Source organism: Nerophis lumbriciformis, linkage group LG11 (genome assembly GCF_033978685.3).
Source record: "Nerophis lumbriciformis linkage group LG11, RoL_Nlum_v2.1, whole genome shotgun sequence".
Lineage (NCBI taxonomy): Eukaryota > Metazoa > Chordata > Actinopteri > Syngnathiformes > Syngnathidae > Nerophis > Nerophis lumbriciformis.
In genome coordinates this window covers 5,845,276-5,864,060 of record NC_084558.2, presented here as the reverse complement: position 1 = coordinate 5,864,060, position 18,785 = coordinate 5,845,276, and the positions used below count along the sequence as shown (strand labels likewise).

General features: G+C 43.0%; 1 protein-coding gene across 2 annotated transcripts in view; it reads right to left on the bottom strand.

The window, feature by feature from the left end:
* The window catches only part of wdr90 (WD repeat domain 90), a 72,377-nt gene that overhangs the window by 21,093 nt on the left and 32,499 nt on the right, over positions 1-18,785 (bottom strand). The window contains exons 12-33 of one of the 2 annotated variants that reach the window (XM_061967610.1): positions 16,022-16,167; positions 15,873-15,930; positions 15,543-15,661; positions 15,259-15,420; positions 15,058-15,173; positions 14,867-14,983; positions 11,783-12,018; positions 11,368-11,504; positions 10,114-10,244; positions 9,793-9,923; positions 9,474-9,635; positions 9,244-9,372; positions 4,684-4,817; positions 4,578-4,597; positions 4,384-4,500; positions 2,184-2,288; positions 2,018-2,097; positions 1,825-1,927; positions 1,628-1,749; positions 609-762; positions 327-517; positions 37-205 (exon numbers count right to left, since the gene is read on the bottom strand). In XM_061967610.1, the coding sequence (XP_061823594.1) occupies positions 37-205; positions 327-517; positions 609-762; positions 1,628-1,749; positions 1,825-1,927; positions 2,018-2,097; positions 2,184-2,288; positions 4,384-4,500; positions 4,578-4,597; positions 4,684-4,817; positions 9,244-9,372; positions 9,474-9,635; positions 9,793-9,923; positions 10,114-10,244; positions 11,368-11,504; positions 11,783-12,018; positions 14,867-14,983; positions 15,058-15,173; positions 15,259-15,420; positions 15,543-15,661; positions 15,873-15,930; positions 16,022-16,167 (2,839 nt within the window). The remainder of the gene's footprint in view (positions 1-36; positions 206-326; positions 518-608; positions 763-1,627; positions 1,750-1,824; positions 1,928-2,017; positions 2,098-2,183; positions 2,289-4,383; positions 4,501-4,577; positions 4,598-4,683; positions 4,818-9,243; positions 9,373-9,473; positions 9,636-9,792; positions 9,924-10,113; positions 10,245-11,367; positions 11,505-11,782; positions 12,019-14,866; positions 14,984-15,057; positions 15,174-15,258; positions 15,421-15,542; positions 15,662-15,872; positions 15,931-16,021; positions 16,168-18,785) is intronic. The other variant, XM_061967611.1, reaches the window with a different exon arrangement.

Below are 18,785 nucleotides of genomic sequence, written 5' to 3'. Positions count from 1 at the left end.
TCTCTAAAAATCCACACTGTTATCATAAATATGTACCAATCTCGCCCTCATCAGCCTCCCATGTCATGAAGCAGGTCTGTGTCTTGATGTCCCAGACACAAAGATGTCCTCGGTTGGTGGCGGTAAATAGTAAGGAGTCCGTATGATAGCAAACAGCCGTCATTTCCACATCGCCAACTTCTGCTGGTGCCCTCACTGTCATAACCTAAGAGGTGGGAAGGTGTGATCAGTACTTTTTAACCCAAAGCAATTGAATACAAATATCTGACAAAAAAAAATCACAGCAGCCTTGATGGACTAAAGGCAGTATTTCTGCAGTCATTTGCCTTGAGCTCTACATCTTGCCCGTCGCTTTGAATAAGGCCAAAGTAAACACTTTGTCTTCCCACACAGGCAAGCTGGGCGGGTGCAGAGGGGCAGAAGGCTGCGTCGTGAATCGGCACTGAGACAGTCACGCCGGAGAGCATTTGGAGTGTCTTGCTGCTCCACAGAGCCACCATTGGGTCGGTGAAGTCTCCTAGCAGGGTGTGATCAAGAGCAGACAATATTAACTCCAGGATTTTTAGTTGGTTTCCTGCTATAAGAATTTTTTTTTTCCTCCCACTAACCTACGGAGAGAAAGAAACAATCGTCTTTGGAGAAAGCGAGACACTGCACTGCCCCTCTATGGTAGGAAATGGTTTTCAAACAATCTCCACTCTGAATGTCCCAAATGCAAATGAGGCTGCTGCTATTACACTTTATGGCTGCAGATGCCATTATCTGGGCAGACAAACAGAAACATATTAAACATACGTAAGTTTGCTTTTACCAAAACTAAATGTACCACATTTATTGTCAACTACATAAACTACATGTTTATGACCGCTTATTGTGAGAAAATATATAATTTGCCACAATGCATTTATAAAAGCTACATATACAGCATTGTATAAATAAATAAATAGACTTCATTACACATCCTAAAACAAAGCCTGAAACTCTCTCAGATGATCATTTTGAAGAGGCTAACTTGGCATGCTAGCATGTATTTAATTATGTCTAGAAAGAGGCCCATATCTGCTTTATCATCTCTGAGAGCAGTTGCAGAATTATTTGGAGCTGGACCCAACAGCACTGATGTTTCAAGTACACCTAGTCCATGTCCGTGTGTGTGTCTCTTTGATGAAACTGGCTTAAAAATAGAAGCCCCCCTCTGCCTTTTCTCACCTAAACAATTGGAGACGGGAGTAGACAGAGAGAGAGGTATCTTGGCGGCCACCTGCGGCATCGCTCATTAAGCTCTAAAGCTTAAAAATAGAAGTTGGCTACTTCCGTGCAGAGCATTTCGGCAGATGTTTATTTTGCGGGGAGTTCTGTCGATCTGCACGGTCAACGAGTGGAGAAAGTCAATTGCCGGTATTTGGTGACTTTGCCTTAAAAGGTAGCTCTGCTGTTTGTAGTTTTTAGTACATCTTCCAGTCACTTTCTAGTCATTTAGCGACTTCCTTTGTAATCACTACATTTGATACTTTTTGCACAAAACATTTGGTTGCAATTTTGTACATACACAGATCTGCTTTTATTGATTAATTAGCATAGCCAAAAGGCAGACATGATGTGCCAGTGTAGGAACAATATGATGTACCTTAGCATCATTTGAGATTGCGAGACAAGAGATCTCCTCATTGTGGCCTTGTAAGTGCCTCTGACGTCCTGAGTTGAGGTACTCCACCACCACCACACCACCGCAAGAGTACGCAAATAAACCTGTAACAAAGAAACAAAAGAGTCCCAAGAAATAGCAAACAGTTATTGATTGTTATTTTAACACTGTAACATTACCTTGATCAGGGCTCCACACCATGTTGCCTCGTCCATTACCATTGTAACCAATTACGGCTTTCAGCTTCATGGCCGCTTCTGATGCTTGAGGAGTCACAGCAGTCTAGATAAGAGGAACCATCTCACTGAACAAAATCACAATAAAATAAACTACAGTACAAATGTATATATATGTAGGCACCAGTGTTTTTACCTCATCAAGAGTGGAATTATTAAAACGTGGTATAAAGTGTCGATAACAATCTGGGCGCACTGGCTTTTTCGTAGAAAAACCTACAAAATGACAAAGATTATAGACAAGCATAAAAAAATATTATGTAACTTTCTCTTAACGCTCAACAGTGAAGTTGGAGACTTGCCCTGAAGACAGGTATTCAGGTTTGTGACATCACTTGGTTCTGTGATCTTGAGGAAGGACGTGGCAGGCTTGGAATTGCAGCTGGGATCTGAACCAATCACTGTGACTGGAACGAATCGGGTTGAGGCATCATAAAAAGATAAAGAAAGAGTGAACGTGGAATGTGCATGTGGATGACATTTAACTTATTCACACTGAAGAGCTACAGACTTAATCTCAGTCAGTTTCAAATATAGGAGCCGAATAGATATTTGATACAGGAGATGGCTGTAACACTGTTGCTAGGCAACTGCCTGCTTGAAGCTTGGCAATGTGTTTTTGGACACTTCAGGTATTTGACAATTTGTGAGTATCCGTACAACAAGTGTTGCGGGTTCGCTCAAATAAATAAATATATATATATATATATATATATATATATACTGTATATTTATATACAATGCAACCAATGATGGTTCAATCGCAGAACACTTGTTGGTGATGTTTATTGCACCAAACAAAGTAAAGCAGTGAACATGGTTCAAAAATATATACAGTGCAAAAATGCATGAAAATGAAAAGTAAATACAAAAACAAGTATTTACAAAATGCAGGAATGAAAAAAAACATCTGCAGCTCAAAAATCATATCTCACTTTCAGCACTACTCCATCTCTCCAGACAAGCATCTTACTTACTCCCACCCCGACTAAATAAACAGCCTCCCTTAAATATTTCAAGCCCCGCCCCTGGCATATCACTGTGGGAAATGTGTATACCACACAGGGAAAAAGGGTCATCAAACCAAACTTGTACTCTCAATGTACACATCTATGTAAGAATTCACAATATCTCATGATAAACATAATCCAGTCTATAAATGTATATATTATAGCTCTTTAATGTCACTTAATATATTTTTAACGCCATGACTTAATAAGTCCAAATTAAGACCACTTGTCTCGTCCATTGGTCACATGACCTTCAAGAAGAGTGCTACAGTGCGCTTATATACTGTAGCGTCATCAAGATGTGCCACATCCTTTTGGCTGGATTCTACGTGACGCGAGTCTCTCTCTATTGTGTGCGCTTGAGTGCGTAGTTTTGTGTGCACCTGACTACACTACACAACAAAGTTATAATGTCCAAATAACTGACGTGTCAGATTATTATTTTGACAGCATACTTGTTCCCGCTGTCAGCATGCCAATGTTGCCAATGCCAATGTTTGCACCAAATGCTCTGCAAACATTACGCAAAGGAAGGAAAAACATTGCACACTGAAGGCAGTTTGTAACCGTGAAAAACTTATGAAAATAAATGTATAGGGATTCACCCCATGATATCATATACAATTGCCTATGCATTTGATTATTACCGGTATGTCTTTTTTTTTTTTTTACAAACACTGTAAAAAAAAGAGCTTTTTTTATTTTGCAGTAAAAAAAACTGGCGGCTCTGTCGCCACAATTTTACCCTACAATTTATGGTGTTTTTTTTACAGCATATTACTGAAAATGGAAAAAAAAGGTTATAATGCTTTTACAGTAAAATTATGGCAACTAAGCTGCCAGTTTCTTCACGGTAAGATCTATTGTCATTTTTTAGTGCACAATTTGATGGATATTCTGTTTTGAAATTATAAGTCAAGCAGATATTTATTTTTTTATTTTACTCAATAAAAAAGTTTGAAATATATGATAGCATAATATTTGTTGCGGTATTTCCAGCAGATAATATTAAAGTTGAAAAGATATGCAATTGCACACAATACATGTATTTTTTCTGTCAAAATGGAAAAAACAAATACATACAGTAGGAAAAGATAAAATACTTTTATATTATATCAAGACTTTCACTGGCTACATTAAATGATGTAGCGTGCCTAATCTGGCCCTGCGGCCTTGAGTTTGACACCTGTGACCTACGAAGATGCCCGTTACTAAAGAAGCTGCAATAAAGCTAAACACAAAGAAAGGACTGCACAACCTTCAGTTAAATCTAAAAAAATATATATATATATTTACATATTATTGGTTCAGGGTATATATAGGTCTTGAGAAGCAGGAAGCTATCTGTATCGGGGTCAGCTTGGAAAAAAAAACCCGTGCGCCTCCAGTTACTTATGACACATACAGGTACGTACAGTACAATGTGTTAATTATGGCAAAGGCATTATTGAGTTTAGTAATCTACATGAGAGTTTGATGAAAACAGTTTTACCGTCCTGTTCAAACTCTTGGGTGTCCATGGCGCTAATATCCACTGGCGGTGGAGGAGAGAAGGGGAGCGGTGCACTTTGTCGAGGCAACTCATTGCAGGCTTGTACCTCACCTACAGCTTGTCATTTACAACGGTCAATCAGATCAAGTGTGAAAGGAACCGGAGTCACAATGGTAAGGTGAACCCAACTGTACCTGAGGATGAGGGTCTTGAACTGTGGGTAAAGACATGAGTTTGGCCTGAGAGATGTGTTACATAGACATACGCGACTAGAAACAAACATTTTATAGTGAATAGTACCAGTTGGAAAGCAGCAAGTCCATAGGCTGTGCCAGGAAGTCCCACAGGAATATGGCGTCCCCTACAGAGACCACGCCCAGTTGGCCAGGGGTAAAGCTCACCTGGTTGATGGGCTGACTATGACCTATAAACATCTGGTTTAAAAAAAATACATGGTTGAGTACAATAAAAGCATTTAATAAAAGCACAGATTGAACAACAAAGTAATTCACAAACTCAGTTTGTATTAATAAATATGTAAACCAGTAAAACGTGAAAAGAAATTGAACTATGAAAAATAAAGTAGATAAACTACAATCAGTGACCATCTAAACAAGGGGAGTCAAACTCGTTGTCATTGAGGGCCACATTGCAGGTATGGTTGCGCTTAAAGGGCTGTTTGTATCAGTAAATATACATGAATATTAATGTGTAATCGGCTCATGATATTACAAAAATTGCTTATACATTGATTACACAATTATAAATATATATATATTTTTACATACAAATTGTTTAAATAAATGGACCCCAACAGAAAACCCGGCCTGGAGTCCGTTAGGTAGTTCAGTGTGTGAAGCACTGTTCTGGCAACTCCTGCAGCCGAACTGACGCCAAATGTATTGGTTCTCCATTCCTTTGGACAATGCCAGCAAGGCAGAGAGGGGGGCCCTGTTGCTTGGGCAACACAGGATCTCCATACACCTTGCCCAGGCCTCTTGTGCCCTGGAGAGGAAACTCCAGCTTCACTGTGCAGTGAAGGCACAACACGGGAGGTCAGCAGTTACCGGTTATAAGCCCTTTCTCATTTGGCGTAGGGATGGGCGCCAGGGGCTACCTCCGTCGGTGGGAGAGATGTTTCATCTTACTGGACAGCTACCGCCCGCCTCAAGCTGGGCAGCCCCCAGCCAATTAGGTGCTGTTCCGCCACAGCCTGCCTGCTTCATTGGGTGCATGAAGCTATGGGACTCTTCCTGACAAGTGGGCTGTAAACCTTGCACCAAGCAAAACAAATAAAACAAAGACTCCAGCACTACGTCTGGGATTCTGGAACGTCAGAACCATGACCCCCGGACTAACTGACAACCTGCTCGATATAAGTGGCGCCCGCAAGACTGCAGTCATTAACAACGAACTCCTGAAGCGACGAATAGACATCTCTACCCATCAGGAAACCCGACTCCTCTCATCAGGCTCACTGAGAGAAAGAGATTACACCTTCTTCTGGCAGGGGGAAGCCTCCGGGTGAAAACAGAGAATATGGAGTTGGCTTTGCAGTCAAGAACACTCTACTAGGAGCAATAGTACTACCTACAGGCGGATCAGAGAGAATCTTAACCCTGTGCCTTAACACCACTATGGGACCTGTCCACCTGGTGAGTGTGTACGCGCCAACACTTAGTTCCTCCCACGAAATAAAGGACAAATTCTATGATGAGCTTGAGGCGACTGTGAGAAACATCCCCAAACAAGATCAGCTCTACTTGCTTGGTGACTTTAACGCGAGATAACTCCTGGCCATCTTGCTTGGGTTACCATGGCATTGGTAGAATGAACGAGAATGGGCAGCGTCTCCTTGAGTTCTGCACATTTCACAATCTCTGCATCACTAACTCATACTTTCAGTCCAAACCCCGCCACAAAGTCTCCTGGAGACACCCAAAATCTGGCCACTGGCACCAGTTGGACCTGATCATAACACGGCGCTCTGACCTCAGAAGTGTCCTCCAAACCCGTACCTTTCACAGTGCAGACTGTGACACCGATCACTCCCTCGTCTGCTGTATAGTCAAACTGCAGACAAAAATTATCTACAAAGCCAAACCTAAAGGACCCCCCCGTGTGGATAGCAGCAAAGCAGCCGATCCAACTAAAACTGCTTCCTTCAACCGTGCCTTAGAAGAATCCCTCCACCAACTACCCCAGTGCAGCTCTGCCCCAGTGCAGCTCTGCCTAGCAGTACAGGGAAGGCTTACGAGACACCATCCACACCACGGCCCTAACGTTTTTTGGCAAAAAATTGTGAAGGTCCAATGACTGGTTCGAAGCCAACGTATCTGTATTGGCACCGATACTGGAAGAAAAGCGTATCGCCCTTACCAACTACAAATGCACGTCGAGTGACAATACCCAACATGCTCTCAGGGCATCAAGGAAGAAACTGCAGAATGCCTCCCGTCGCTGTGCTAACAGCTACTGGCTACAGCTTTGTAGCAACATCCAATCAGCCGCTGACTCCAGTAACATCAAAGGCATGTACGATGACATCAAAAAGGCGCTTGGACCATCACACCACACAACTGCTCCGCTGAAACCGACTCTGGGAGAAATCATCACTGACCGCTCTAAACAACTCGAATGCTGGGTAGAACACTACTCCGAACTCTACGCCAGCGACAACACTGTCTCTGATGCAGCCCTCTGCCATGTTGAGTGTCAACCTGTAATGGAAGAACTGGACATGGAACAAACAACTGAGGAGCTAAGCAAATCGATTGACAGCCTAGCATGTGGTAAATCACCTGGCAGTGACGGAATCGCAGCTGAAATCCTCAAGTGTGGAAAGCCTTCCCTCCTCGACCAACTTCACAAGCGCCTCGGTCTGTGCTGTCCCACAGGACATGAGGGATGCTACCATCATAACCCTGTACAAGAATAAGGGAGACAGGAGAGATTGTAACAACTACCGTGGTATCTCTCTACTCAGCACTACCGGCAAACTCTTTGCCAGAGTTGCACTGAATAGACTCCAGGTTCTCGCTGAGAAAATATACCCAGAATCTTAGGCAGGGTTCAGAGCAGGAAGGTCTACCACTGACATGATTTTCTCCCTGAGACAGCTTGTAGAGAGCAGAGAAAACCACTCTACATGGCATTCATTGACCTTATGAAAGCTTTCGACCTTGTGAGCAGGAGTGGCCTCTTTCAGCTGGTTGAACGAATAGGCTGTCCCCCCAAACTCCTTTGCATCCTCCAGTCCTTCCACACTGACATGCATGGCACCATCCAGTTAGATGGGTCCATATCAGACCCCTTCAAAATCTGCTGTGGTGTCAAGCAGGGATGCGTGCTGGGGCCCACACTGTTTGGGATCTTCTTTTCCCTCCTCCTGCGCCAAGCATTTGGTACAGCAACTGAAGGAGTCTACATTCACACAAGGACAGACGGTAAACTATTCAACCATGCCCGTCTGAAAGTCAAAACAAAGGTCAGGCCACTCGTCATCCGGGACATGCTGTTTGCTGACGACGCAGCAGTGATAGCACACTCCCAGGAGCACCTGCAAACCCTAATGGACCAATTCACCAAAGCCTGTCAGGACTTCAGCCTGACCATCAGTCTGAGCAAAACCAAGACGATGGGACAGGGGACAGGGAACTGAACCACCCCCCTCTATCACCATCAACAACTACACCCTGGAAGTCGTAAACACCTTCACCTACCTTGGTTCCACCATCACCGACAACCTGTCACTCGATGCCGAACTCAGTGGCTGCATCGGAAAAGCTGCCTCAACTTTTAGGAAGCTTACAGCGAGAGTATGGGAAAACAGCAAGCTCACTATCCACACTAAGGTGCAGGTGTACAGAGCCTGTGTCACCAGCACTCTACTGTACGGTAGGGAAACCTGGACCCTATACTCCCACCAAGAGCGGCGGCTAAACATCTTCCATCTTCGCTGCCTTAGGCGTCTACTGGGCATCACCTGGAGGGACAGTATCACAAACCAATCAGTCCTGGAAAGAGCACAGCTTCCCAGCATGTGCTCCCTACTGAGGCAGCGACGTCTCCGCTGGCTGGGCCATGTCCGACGGATGGACGATGGGCAAATCCCAAAGGACATCCTCTATGCTGAACTCACAACTGGCAAGAGGCAGATTTGCCGTCCCCAGCTGCGTTACAAGGACGTCTGCAAACAAGACCTCAAGTCTTTTGACATCAGCCCCGACAGCTGGGAAGATGCAGCCCAGGACCGCCTTCAGTGGCAGCAGGCACTCCGCAGCGGGCTGCTCAAATCAAATCAAATCAACTTTATTTATAGTCAGAAACCACCCTGGCCCAACACCATGAGGCTAAGAGGACAAAGAGAAAGAAACAGGGTTTTGCGACACCGGCAACATCTATGGGACCGGTCTGGATATGTGACATCTGCGGCCGGGAATGTCTCTCACGAATTGGCCTACACAGCCACAGGAGACGCTGCGACAAGACCTGACTCCGAGGCACAGGAAATCAATGGTCTTCCGAGACTGCGATGCCGATGATACATGATTGATGCGATACTTTTTTTGTGATTAATGACGAGTTAACTTGTTATTTTTAAAGCTTTCATTCTAATATGTTTGTTGCATGAAGAGATAATATTAATGTTTAAAAGACATGCACTTTGCATGTAACTGAACCGGCAAAATTGAAAGAAGGAATATATAGAGTAAGAAAGAAGAAGTGCTTTTAATGACGCACATTATTTCCAGGCTTTCGCAGACCACATAACAGAATTTGGCGGGCCACATCTAGTCCCCGAGCTTTGAGTTTGACAACTGTGATCGAAACTATGTAAATTAATTGCTTTTCATATACCTGTGAGTTTGTTTTCAGTTGCATATTATAATCCCACACTTTGACAGAAATATGTCCTGCTGTTACTAAGAATCGTCTGTCTTCGCTCACAGCCAGAGAGGAACACCAGTGCTTGTGCACTTTGGTCACCTGTAAGGATGAAAAGGAGTCAGAAGTAAAACATTCCATTGTCACAAAAGACATTTTGTAGACACAAAATAGTTAGCTGCTACTAAATTTGTGCCTGTTACCTGCCGGAGCAAACAGCCCGTTTTAGTGTCAACCCAGAGGATTTTGTTTGCGGATGTAGCTACCAACAAATGCTTAGGGGAGGCTGAAGAGAAGCAGACCTTCAGCGCAGAATCCAGAAAGTTGCTGTCCACGTCCAAAATACTCACATCCACTCTGAGCGACTGGATGAGGAGTCAAAAATACGAGGCAACGTGATTAGGCGAGAATGCCAAATAAAGAGAGAGAAGCTATCTTGACTCTTTTTCAGTCAATTCAATATCAATTAGTGGATACAGTGCATTTTAGAAGTACTCAAATGGAAACAGTAGTGAAAAGTACCTCTTCTAGAGATACCGCGTTAGCTATGGTGACTGTGTACTCAGAGGGGCCGACAAACGCCAGACAGTGGCTGTCACTGCTCACTGTGAGGGCATCTGGAGCGCGGCCAGTGCCTCGGGCCACCAAACCACCTAAACCATCAGGTTGAAAGAGAATCAATGACTCTTACGACAGTGTGTCTGCAATGTTTGGTGTTCACTAAAACAGGAAATCATGATCTCCTCATTTTAATTGGCTAACTCGTTGATAACCAACATATATGAACATGTCAAGCTTGATCCATGACATCAATTAACCTGAGGTAGCATAGTGTATACGCACATACAACTTTGATCAACTGGTTGCCTTTCCCAGAAGAGGAGTAGCGTGCAAGAGAGCCCTCTGAACCAGCGCTGTACATGGAGCTTCCATCGGGAGAAAAGGCAAGACCCACCACTTCACCACTGAAATCACTATTATAATGGGATTTCAAAAACACAAATTACTGTCATTACCATGTGCTTAGGTTTACGCTTTCAGTAAACGGCATTTGTGAGCACTATGCAATAAGCCAGACACAAAACGGACTGGTCCAAGATTTCAATCATGCACAGCAGTATGCATCATATACAGTGGCTTGCAAAATAATTCATACCCCTTGAACTGTTCCATATTTTGTCACATTACAACCACAAGGATAAATATATATCATGTGAAAGAAGTTGAAAGAAAATTATAAATGATTCAAAACATTTTTTTACAAATAAAAAACTGAAAAGTGCGGTGTGCAAAATAATTCAGCCCCCTTTTTTTTCTGAGCGCATCCAACTGCCTTCAAAAGTTGTCTTTGAATGCTAATTACTAAATATTGTCCACCTGTGTGTAATTTAATCTCAGTACAACTACAGCTGATCTGAGACTGCCTCAGAGGTTGGTTAAGAGACTATTGGGGAGCAAACAGCAATACAAAGTCCAAAGAATGCACCCGCCAGGTCAGGGATAATGTTGTGGAGAAGTTTAAAGCAGGCTTAGGCTATGAAATTTTTTTTCCCAACCTTTGAACATATCACGGAGCACTGATCAATTCAACTTACGGAAATGGAAAGAGTATGGCCCAACTGGACACCTACCAAGACAAAGCCGTCCACCTAAATTTACAGGCCGAACAAGAAGAGCTCTTATTAGTGATGCAACCATGGTGACTCTGAAACACTCGCCGTCTTATCTTACTGAGCTTGAGCTGTTTTGCAAAGAAGAATGGGCAGTAAAAGGTGATTTCACAAAGTATTGACTCAGTGGGGCTGAATACTTTTGCACAATGACCTTTTAACTTTTTTTTTGTATACAATACAATAATAAAAAAAAAAAATTATGTAAACATTTTTTCAACTTCACAATCACTTTGTGTTGTTCTTTCACATAAAATATATTTATGTTTGTGGTCGTAATGTGATTAAATATGGAAAAGCTCAAGGAGTATGTATACTTGTGCAAGCCACTTCCTGTCACCTCACATGAAAAACCTAATTGAAGCAAATGGAACATGCCCATAGTCTCTACCTGACAATATTTTATCATATTTGTGTTGATACATACTTGTGTTCAACCATGAGCTTGCCACAGGAGAGATCAAAGACTCTGACAATACCAGAGTTGAAGCCACAGGAGAAGATCTGCTCACTGGGATGGAAGGCCACCGAGCAGGGCCTATCTTCTGACACAAAGTCATACAGCTGTGAATGTGAGACAACAGCACAGAATAGTCTTTTAGCAGTGAACGGGAATGCTCATGCAAAATGGACAATGTCATTACAGCAGGTTAGGTGATTTGTGATCCCTGCGTGGTTCTGTGACTAAGCTCCATTATCAAATGTAGCTCACTGTTGAACTCTGACATAGTAGCTCCAGTTGTTACAAAGCATTTACGAACGTTCTGGATTCTTTTGCCTCCTGGATTCAATGGGAATCCTAATGTTTCCTGTTTGCTATATTATGTGATCATGAGACCTACCTGATGCAAGGAGTCCATAGACCAAATGCGTACTGTGCCGTCTGAAGAAGCGGTTGTGAGATGTCTGCGAATCCCATCAACACTGAAGCCAAGCACGGTGTCCGTGTGCGACCTCATCAGCGTGTTGTAACCCCGACTTGTTACGTCGAGGAATCCCATGTTACCTGTTGAGGTGGCGGCCAGGACTTGCATGCTGTCTGACGATATAGACACCACACTTACAGGACCCTCGTGTTCTAGAGAAACATTGGGTGAAAATAAGGGATTAAATTGGAGGGCATGAAATTATAGTGTTAATTGAAATTAATTACAGAAATATTTAACGGGTTATATGTTTTATTTTCATTAAAAACATTTTTAATTTCTAACTTTACTCTTTCTGTATGGTCAGTCACATCCTGATTAGACATTGATTGGGTGTCATCGTCTTTGGGCTTCTTTTGAAGAAGCTGATAGGCTGTCATTGTAGTTGGGCAAATGGAGGAACACTACCGGTAAGTAGCAGAGTCACTGCTTCTCATCTCTTCTCCGCAGAGGAGACTCTGCTGCTGCTAGCGAGTTTTTGTCCAAATAATGTGAAATGTTCTTTTCAAAAACGCAAAGGCTGAGAAGTGAGAAGTTTGCTTACCACCGTGGCAGCTAACCCACCCAGTCGCAGCTGCAGCCACAGCTAACGTTAGCAGTGAAAATGGGCCTCATGTATTAGGCGTGCTTACGCTCAAAAACATGGCGTACGACCTTTTTGACAGCAAAGTTGAGATGTATCAAAAGTGAACTGAACGAGGAAATGAGCAGTGCCTCACAGCAACCTCGTGGCTGGCGTATGCACATTTCTACATACTTTGGCGACACAAGACATGGTCGTTTGGGCTTTGCCAACGTTTGATTTCAACAATGTAAAAGATTGAGCTATGGACACAAAATTCACTTCTTCTGTGCACTCAATTCCATGTTAATTGGGATGGACTAAAAATGTGCTTAAATTAATGCGTGCTCACACTTTAATACAAATTAATTTTTTCATGCAAACGTTTTCTGAATTTGAGCGTATGCAATTATTTGTAAAACTCCACGTAAGTCTTAATACATGAGGCCTCATACACTATCTTGCCAAACGTATTTGGCCACCCATCCAAATGATCAGAATCAGGTGTCCTAATCACTTGGCCCGGCCACAGGTGTATAAAATCAAGCTCTTATGCATGGAGACTGTTTCTACAAACATTTGTGAAAGAATGGGCCTCTCTTAGGAGCTCAGTGATTTACAGCGTGGAACGGTCATAGGATGCCACCTGTGCATCAAATTCAGTCGTGATAATTTCCTCGCTCCTAAATATTCCAAAGTCAACTGTCGGCTTTATAATAAGAAAATGGAAGAGTTTGGGAACAACAGCAACTTAGCCACGAAGTAGTAGGCCACGTAAACTGACAGAGAGGGGTCAGCGGATGCTGAAGCGCATAGTGCAAAGAGGTCGCCGACTTTCTGCACAGTCAGTTGCTACAGAGCTCCAAACGTCATGTGACCTTCCAATTAGCCCACGTACAGTACGTAGTATGGTAGTAGTACAGTATGGCCGAGCAGCTGCATCTAAGCCATACATCACCAAGTCCAATGCAAAGCGTGGGATGCAGTGGTGTAAAGCACGTCGCCACTGGACTCTAGAGCAGTGGCGACACGTTCTCTGGAGTGATGAATCACGCTTTTCCATCTGGCAATCTGATGGACCAGTCTGGGTTTGGAGGTTGCAAGGAGAACGCTACATTTTGGACTGCATTGTGCCGAGTGTGAAATTTGGTGGAGGAGAAATTATGATGTGGGGTTGTTTTTCAGGAGTTGGACTTGGCCCCTTAGTTCCAGTGAAAGGAACTTTGAATGCTCCAGGATACCAAAACAATTTGGACAATTCCAGGCTCCCAACCTTGTGGGAACAGTTTGGAGCAGTTTGGCCATGACTGTATGAACATCTGGTCATCAGCTGTCGTGACCAAGGCTGGAGGGCAATATGTATTCCCAAGGTTGGCAGGAGAGGATATGTGGGGCACTCACTCCACAAAGCCCTAAGTGCCCTGGGCATCACAGGAACAGCAAGGAGCAGAGCCATCAAGAACATCACCGAAGCAGCTGAGAAAGCCTCGATATGGCTATTGATGCTAAGAGAAGAACTATGGGGAGGACAAGCCAGTGCCACCTGAACAAAAACCGCATTTTTATATATATATATTTTTTTGGCGGTTGGGTGACCTAGGAGAGGGTGAATGATGTTTGAAAGACCCGAAACATCTTATGACCCCAAAAACATCACTGCGGATGTGTTCAGGTACATCAGAAGTTGTATCGAAAAACTAACTTTGATCTGTCACAATATTAATCTAAATTAAAATACCCTAAATTGAGGGCTATTCTTAGCATTTTTAGGTGAGATCAAAAATTAGATTAATTGATTACAGATTGTAATTAATCATCTATTTTTCTAATTGCTTGAGAGAACTAATTTTTCTTGTGTTTATACAAGAGCGTAATGTTGGATATAATACATGATGGCATACCATAACAATCTCTCGAAACCATAAAAATATGTCCCCTAGGAAGTGTGAGCTGCTCAGCTCATTAGATGCTTAGTAAGTACAACAATCTCCCAACTTCACCATTGCTCTTTTGTGCACACTTTTGCCTTTGCTCTCCCTATGAATAAAAAAGTGAAACTTTCGGGAACTCTGAAGTGAAGTGAATTATATTTATATAGCGCTTTTCTCTAGTGACTCAAAGCGCTTTTACATAGTGAAACCCAATATTTAAGTTACATTTAAACCTTTAAACCAGTGTGGGTGGCACTGGGAGAAGGTGGGTAAGGTGTCTTGCCCAAGGACACAACGGCAGTGACGAGGATGGCGGAAGCGGGGATCGAACCTGGAACCCTCAAGTTGCTGGCACGGCCACTCTACCAACCGAGCTATACTGCCCCCCGACCAGTCAAATTACGCTTATTCACGGCAATCATGTTTGAACACAGAGTTTTTTACCCTTTCTTTCCACAAGCATTGATGCATTAAAGATTAATCCGCTTGTTCCAAGTAAGTGCCTACCAGCCTCTAGGAAGACACCGGAGAAATCCAGAGGCCAAAGCCGCAGGTAGCCGTCTTCAGAGCCCGTGGCACAGAAAGATGGGGACACGCTGATGCTGTTGATTGCGATGCCATGACCTGAATGAAAATAAACACTAATTGTTTCAGCTCATGAATGTCAAACATTCATGAGCAAATTATTTAATACCGACCTTTGTTTAAAGTCAATTTCTCCTGCCGTGGCATTGGAAACAACCACCTGACATTTCTAATGACAACTCTGGTGTAGTCAATCTCAAAGATGTGGCCACTTTGGCTGCTAGCAAATCTAAGATGAGACAGCCAAAGAGGGAAAAATCTCCTAAATTAGACCTAAAAAAAATCTGAATTGAATATTGCATTTGCTTCCTCACAGAGTTCGGTCATCAAGATGCTGATCAGGGGAGTCTCCTTCCTCAAATGCCACATCAGTGAAGTCCAATGATTTATAATCACTAAGATTGATCGGACAGGAACGCAGTATACCACTGCGCACCCGCCACAGACGAATGTTATCATGACCACATGACACCAGCCTGAAACCACACACAAGCACACAATCAAAGAAAAGTACTACAGAATACTTATCAACATGAAATGGTAAGTATTTAAGAATTTTAGGAAACCTGTAGTACACGTGCACAAGAAGGGAGGGTACCTTGTATCATCAAAGTTTGCAACCTTCATGGTTGTAATGTCCACATCTGTTTTTGTCTTGGCCAAGATACTCACTTCTCCACCATTGCTAACATTAACCGTGTTCCAAACCACGACCAACTGTGAAACATAACATAACAATTAAAAGCCAAAGTTCAAGTAGTACCCAGTTACTTAGAAGAGAAGTAATTCCATTTAAAATAAAATGACAACTTCAGTAACCCATGTGATGCCAGTGATGCTCAGCATCTTTTGAAAACCAAATACAAATTCGGGCCTTTGAAGCATCTAGGGGGGGGGGGGGAGAGAGACATGCATTTGAAGTACTTGCCGTTTTGCCGTGGTTGTCTTTGCCAACTCCACAAAGAAAGCCGCCGCTGTATGAGAAGCTTTGGGGAAAAAAATTTAATTATGTGAATGAAAAGCAGTCCCTACTGCTAGCATTGTTTTGACTTTGCATGTAAGATAACAGCTGGTTACCTGAGAGAGGTAACAGACTGGGCTTGCATCCTGAACATGGCCAGACAATTACCTTTTAGGTAGTTCCATACTCGAACTACACAATAATTACCCGTTTGTGCAGAGGCCAGCATTGTAGAGTTGCCATTGAATGCCAGTGCGGACACCTACAGAGGCAGACAGTCCAATTAATTTAATGCAGTCATGCACCAACATAAGCACCCTAATGTGATCTGCAATCAAAGTAGCTATTGAAAGGCAAGATAATCAACTCAGCCTTGTTGTCTCTCCCATGCATTGAAATTAAACACTAACAGACTAAGCAATATAGACTACAACAAACTCATGATTAACATAACAGTTTAGTTCTTATTGTGTTTTTTCATTGCAGAACACCAGCATATTTAACGACAGAAATGAGGCAGCTCATAAGTAATGCATAGTGCAGGGGCTTCCAAACAGCGGCCCAGAGACACTATTAGCTGCAGCTAGTTTTTTATTGACCCTCTGAAAAGTACATTAATTAAACTATCAATGAGATGTATCATAACATGGGCTGCACGGTGGCCTAGTGGTTAGCATGCACGCCGCACACTGCCGCACAGTCAAGAGATCTAGGTTTGAATCTCTGTTTGGGCATCTCTTTTTGGACTTTCCATGTTTTCCCCATGTGTGGATGGGTTTTCTGCTCTCCCATTACAGAAAAATGCATGTTAGTTTTTTCGGAGACTCTAAATTGTTCATAGGTGTGAATACGAGTGCGAATGGTTGTTTGTCTAGATGTGCCCTCCGATTGGCTGGCGTCCAGTCTCGTGTGTGCCCCGCCTTTAGTCTGAAGTTAGCTTGGGTAGGCTCCATCTTACCCACAACCCTATTTAGGATAAGTGGCATGTAAAATGGATGAATTGAAATTATAAGTTACAAGTTAACTATTAGTAAAAAGCTTCACTCTTGTTACCGGAGTTTTAAGTAAATGTGGCGATTTCCGGACCACTCAACATGATCACATTTACAGGATAGCTTGATGACACATTCAACCTGAACGCTGTCTGGCGTGAGGCACAGATTTGTTGAGGCACAGATTTGTTGAGACAAGCGAACTCGAAGCGCTGTTAGCCGTTGAGCAAGTGCAAGTGGTTGTCTCGCAAGCTAAAACCTACATACAGTTGCGATCAAAAGTTTACATACACTTGTAAAGAACATAATGTCATGGCTGTCTTGAACTTAAACTGAACTTCATGAATGTTTTTTGTGACCAACAAGTACAGGTAAAAGCCAGTAAATTAGAATATTTTGAAAAACTTGATTTATTTCAGTAATTGCATTCAAAAGGTGTAACTTGTACATTATATTTATTCATTGCACACAGACTGATGCATTCAAATGTTTATTTCATTTAATTTTGATGATTTGAAGTGGCAACAAATGAAAATCCAAAATTCCGTGTGTCACAAAATTAGAATATTACTTAAGGCTAATACAAAAAAGGGATTTTTAGAAATGTTGGCCAACTGAAGAGTATGAAAATGAAAAATATGAGCATGTACAATACTCAATACTTGGTTGGAGCTCCTTTTGCCTCAATTACTGCGTTAATGCGGCGTGGCATGGAGTCGATGAGTTTCTGGCACTGCTCAGGTGTTATGAGAGCCCAGGTTGCTCTGATAGTGGCCTTCAACTCTTCTGCGTTTTTGGGTCTGGCATTCTGCATCTTCCTTTTCACAATACCCCACAGATTTTCTATGGGTCTAAGGTCAGGGGAGTTGGCGGGCCAATTTAGAACAGAAATACCATGGTCCGTAAACCAGGCACGGGTAGATTTTGCGCTGTGTGCAGGCGCCAAGTCCTGTTGGAACTTGAAATCTCCATCTCCATAGAGCAGGTCAGCAGCAGGAAGCATGAAGTGCTCTAAAACTTGCTGGTAGACGGCTGCGTTGACCCTGGATCTCAGGAAACAGAGTGGACCGACACCAGCAGATGACATGGCACCCCAAACCATCACCCAACCATGCAAATTTTGCATTTCCTTTGGAAATCGAGGTCCCAGAGTCTGGAGGAAGACAGGAGAGGCACAGGATCCACGGTGCCTGAAGTCTAGTGTAAAGTTTCCACCATCAGTGATGGTTTGGGGTGCCATGTCATCTGCTGGTGTCGGTCCACTCTGTTTCCTGAGATCCAGGGTCAACGCAGCCGTCTACCAGCAAGTTTTAGAGCACTTCATGCTTCCTGCTGCTGACCTGCTCTATGGAGATGGAGATTTCAAGTTCCAACAGGACTTGGCGCCTGCACACAGCGCAAAATCTACCTGTGCCTGGTTTACGGACCATGGTATTTCTGTTCTAAATTGGCCCGCCAACTCCCCTGACCTTAGCCCCATAGAAAATCTGTGGGGTATTGTGAAAAGGAAGATGCAGAATGCCAGACCCAAAAACGCAGAAGAGTTGAAGGCCACTATCAGAGCAACCTGGGCTCTCATAACACCTGAGCAGTGCCAGAAACCCATCGACTCCATGCCACGCCGCATTAACGTAGTAATTGAGGCAAAAGGAGCTCCAACCAAGTATTGAGTATTGTACATGCTCATATTTTTCATTTTCATACTTTTCAGTTGGCCAACATTTCTAAAAATCCCTTTTTTGTATTAGCCTTAAGTAATATTCTAATTTTGTGACACACGGAATTTTGGATTTTCATTTGTTGCCACTTCAAATCATCAAAATTAAATGAAATAAACATTTGAATGCATCAGTCTGTGTGCAATGAATAAATATAATGTACAAGTTAC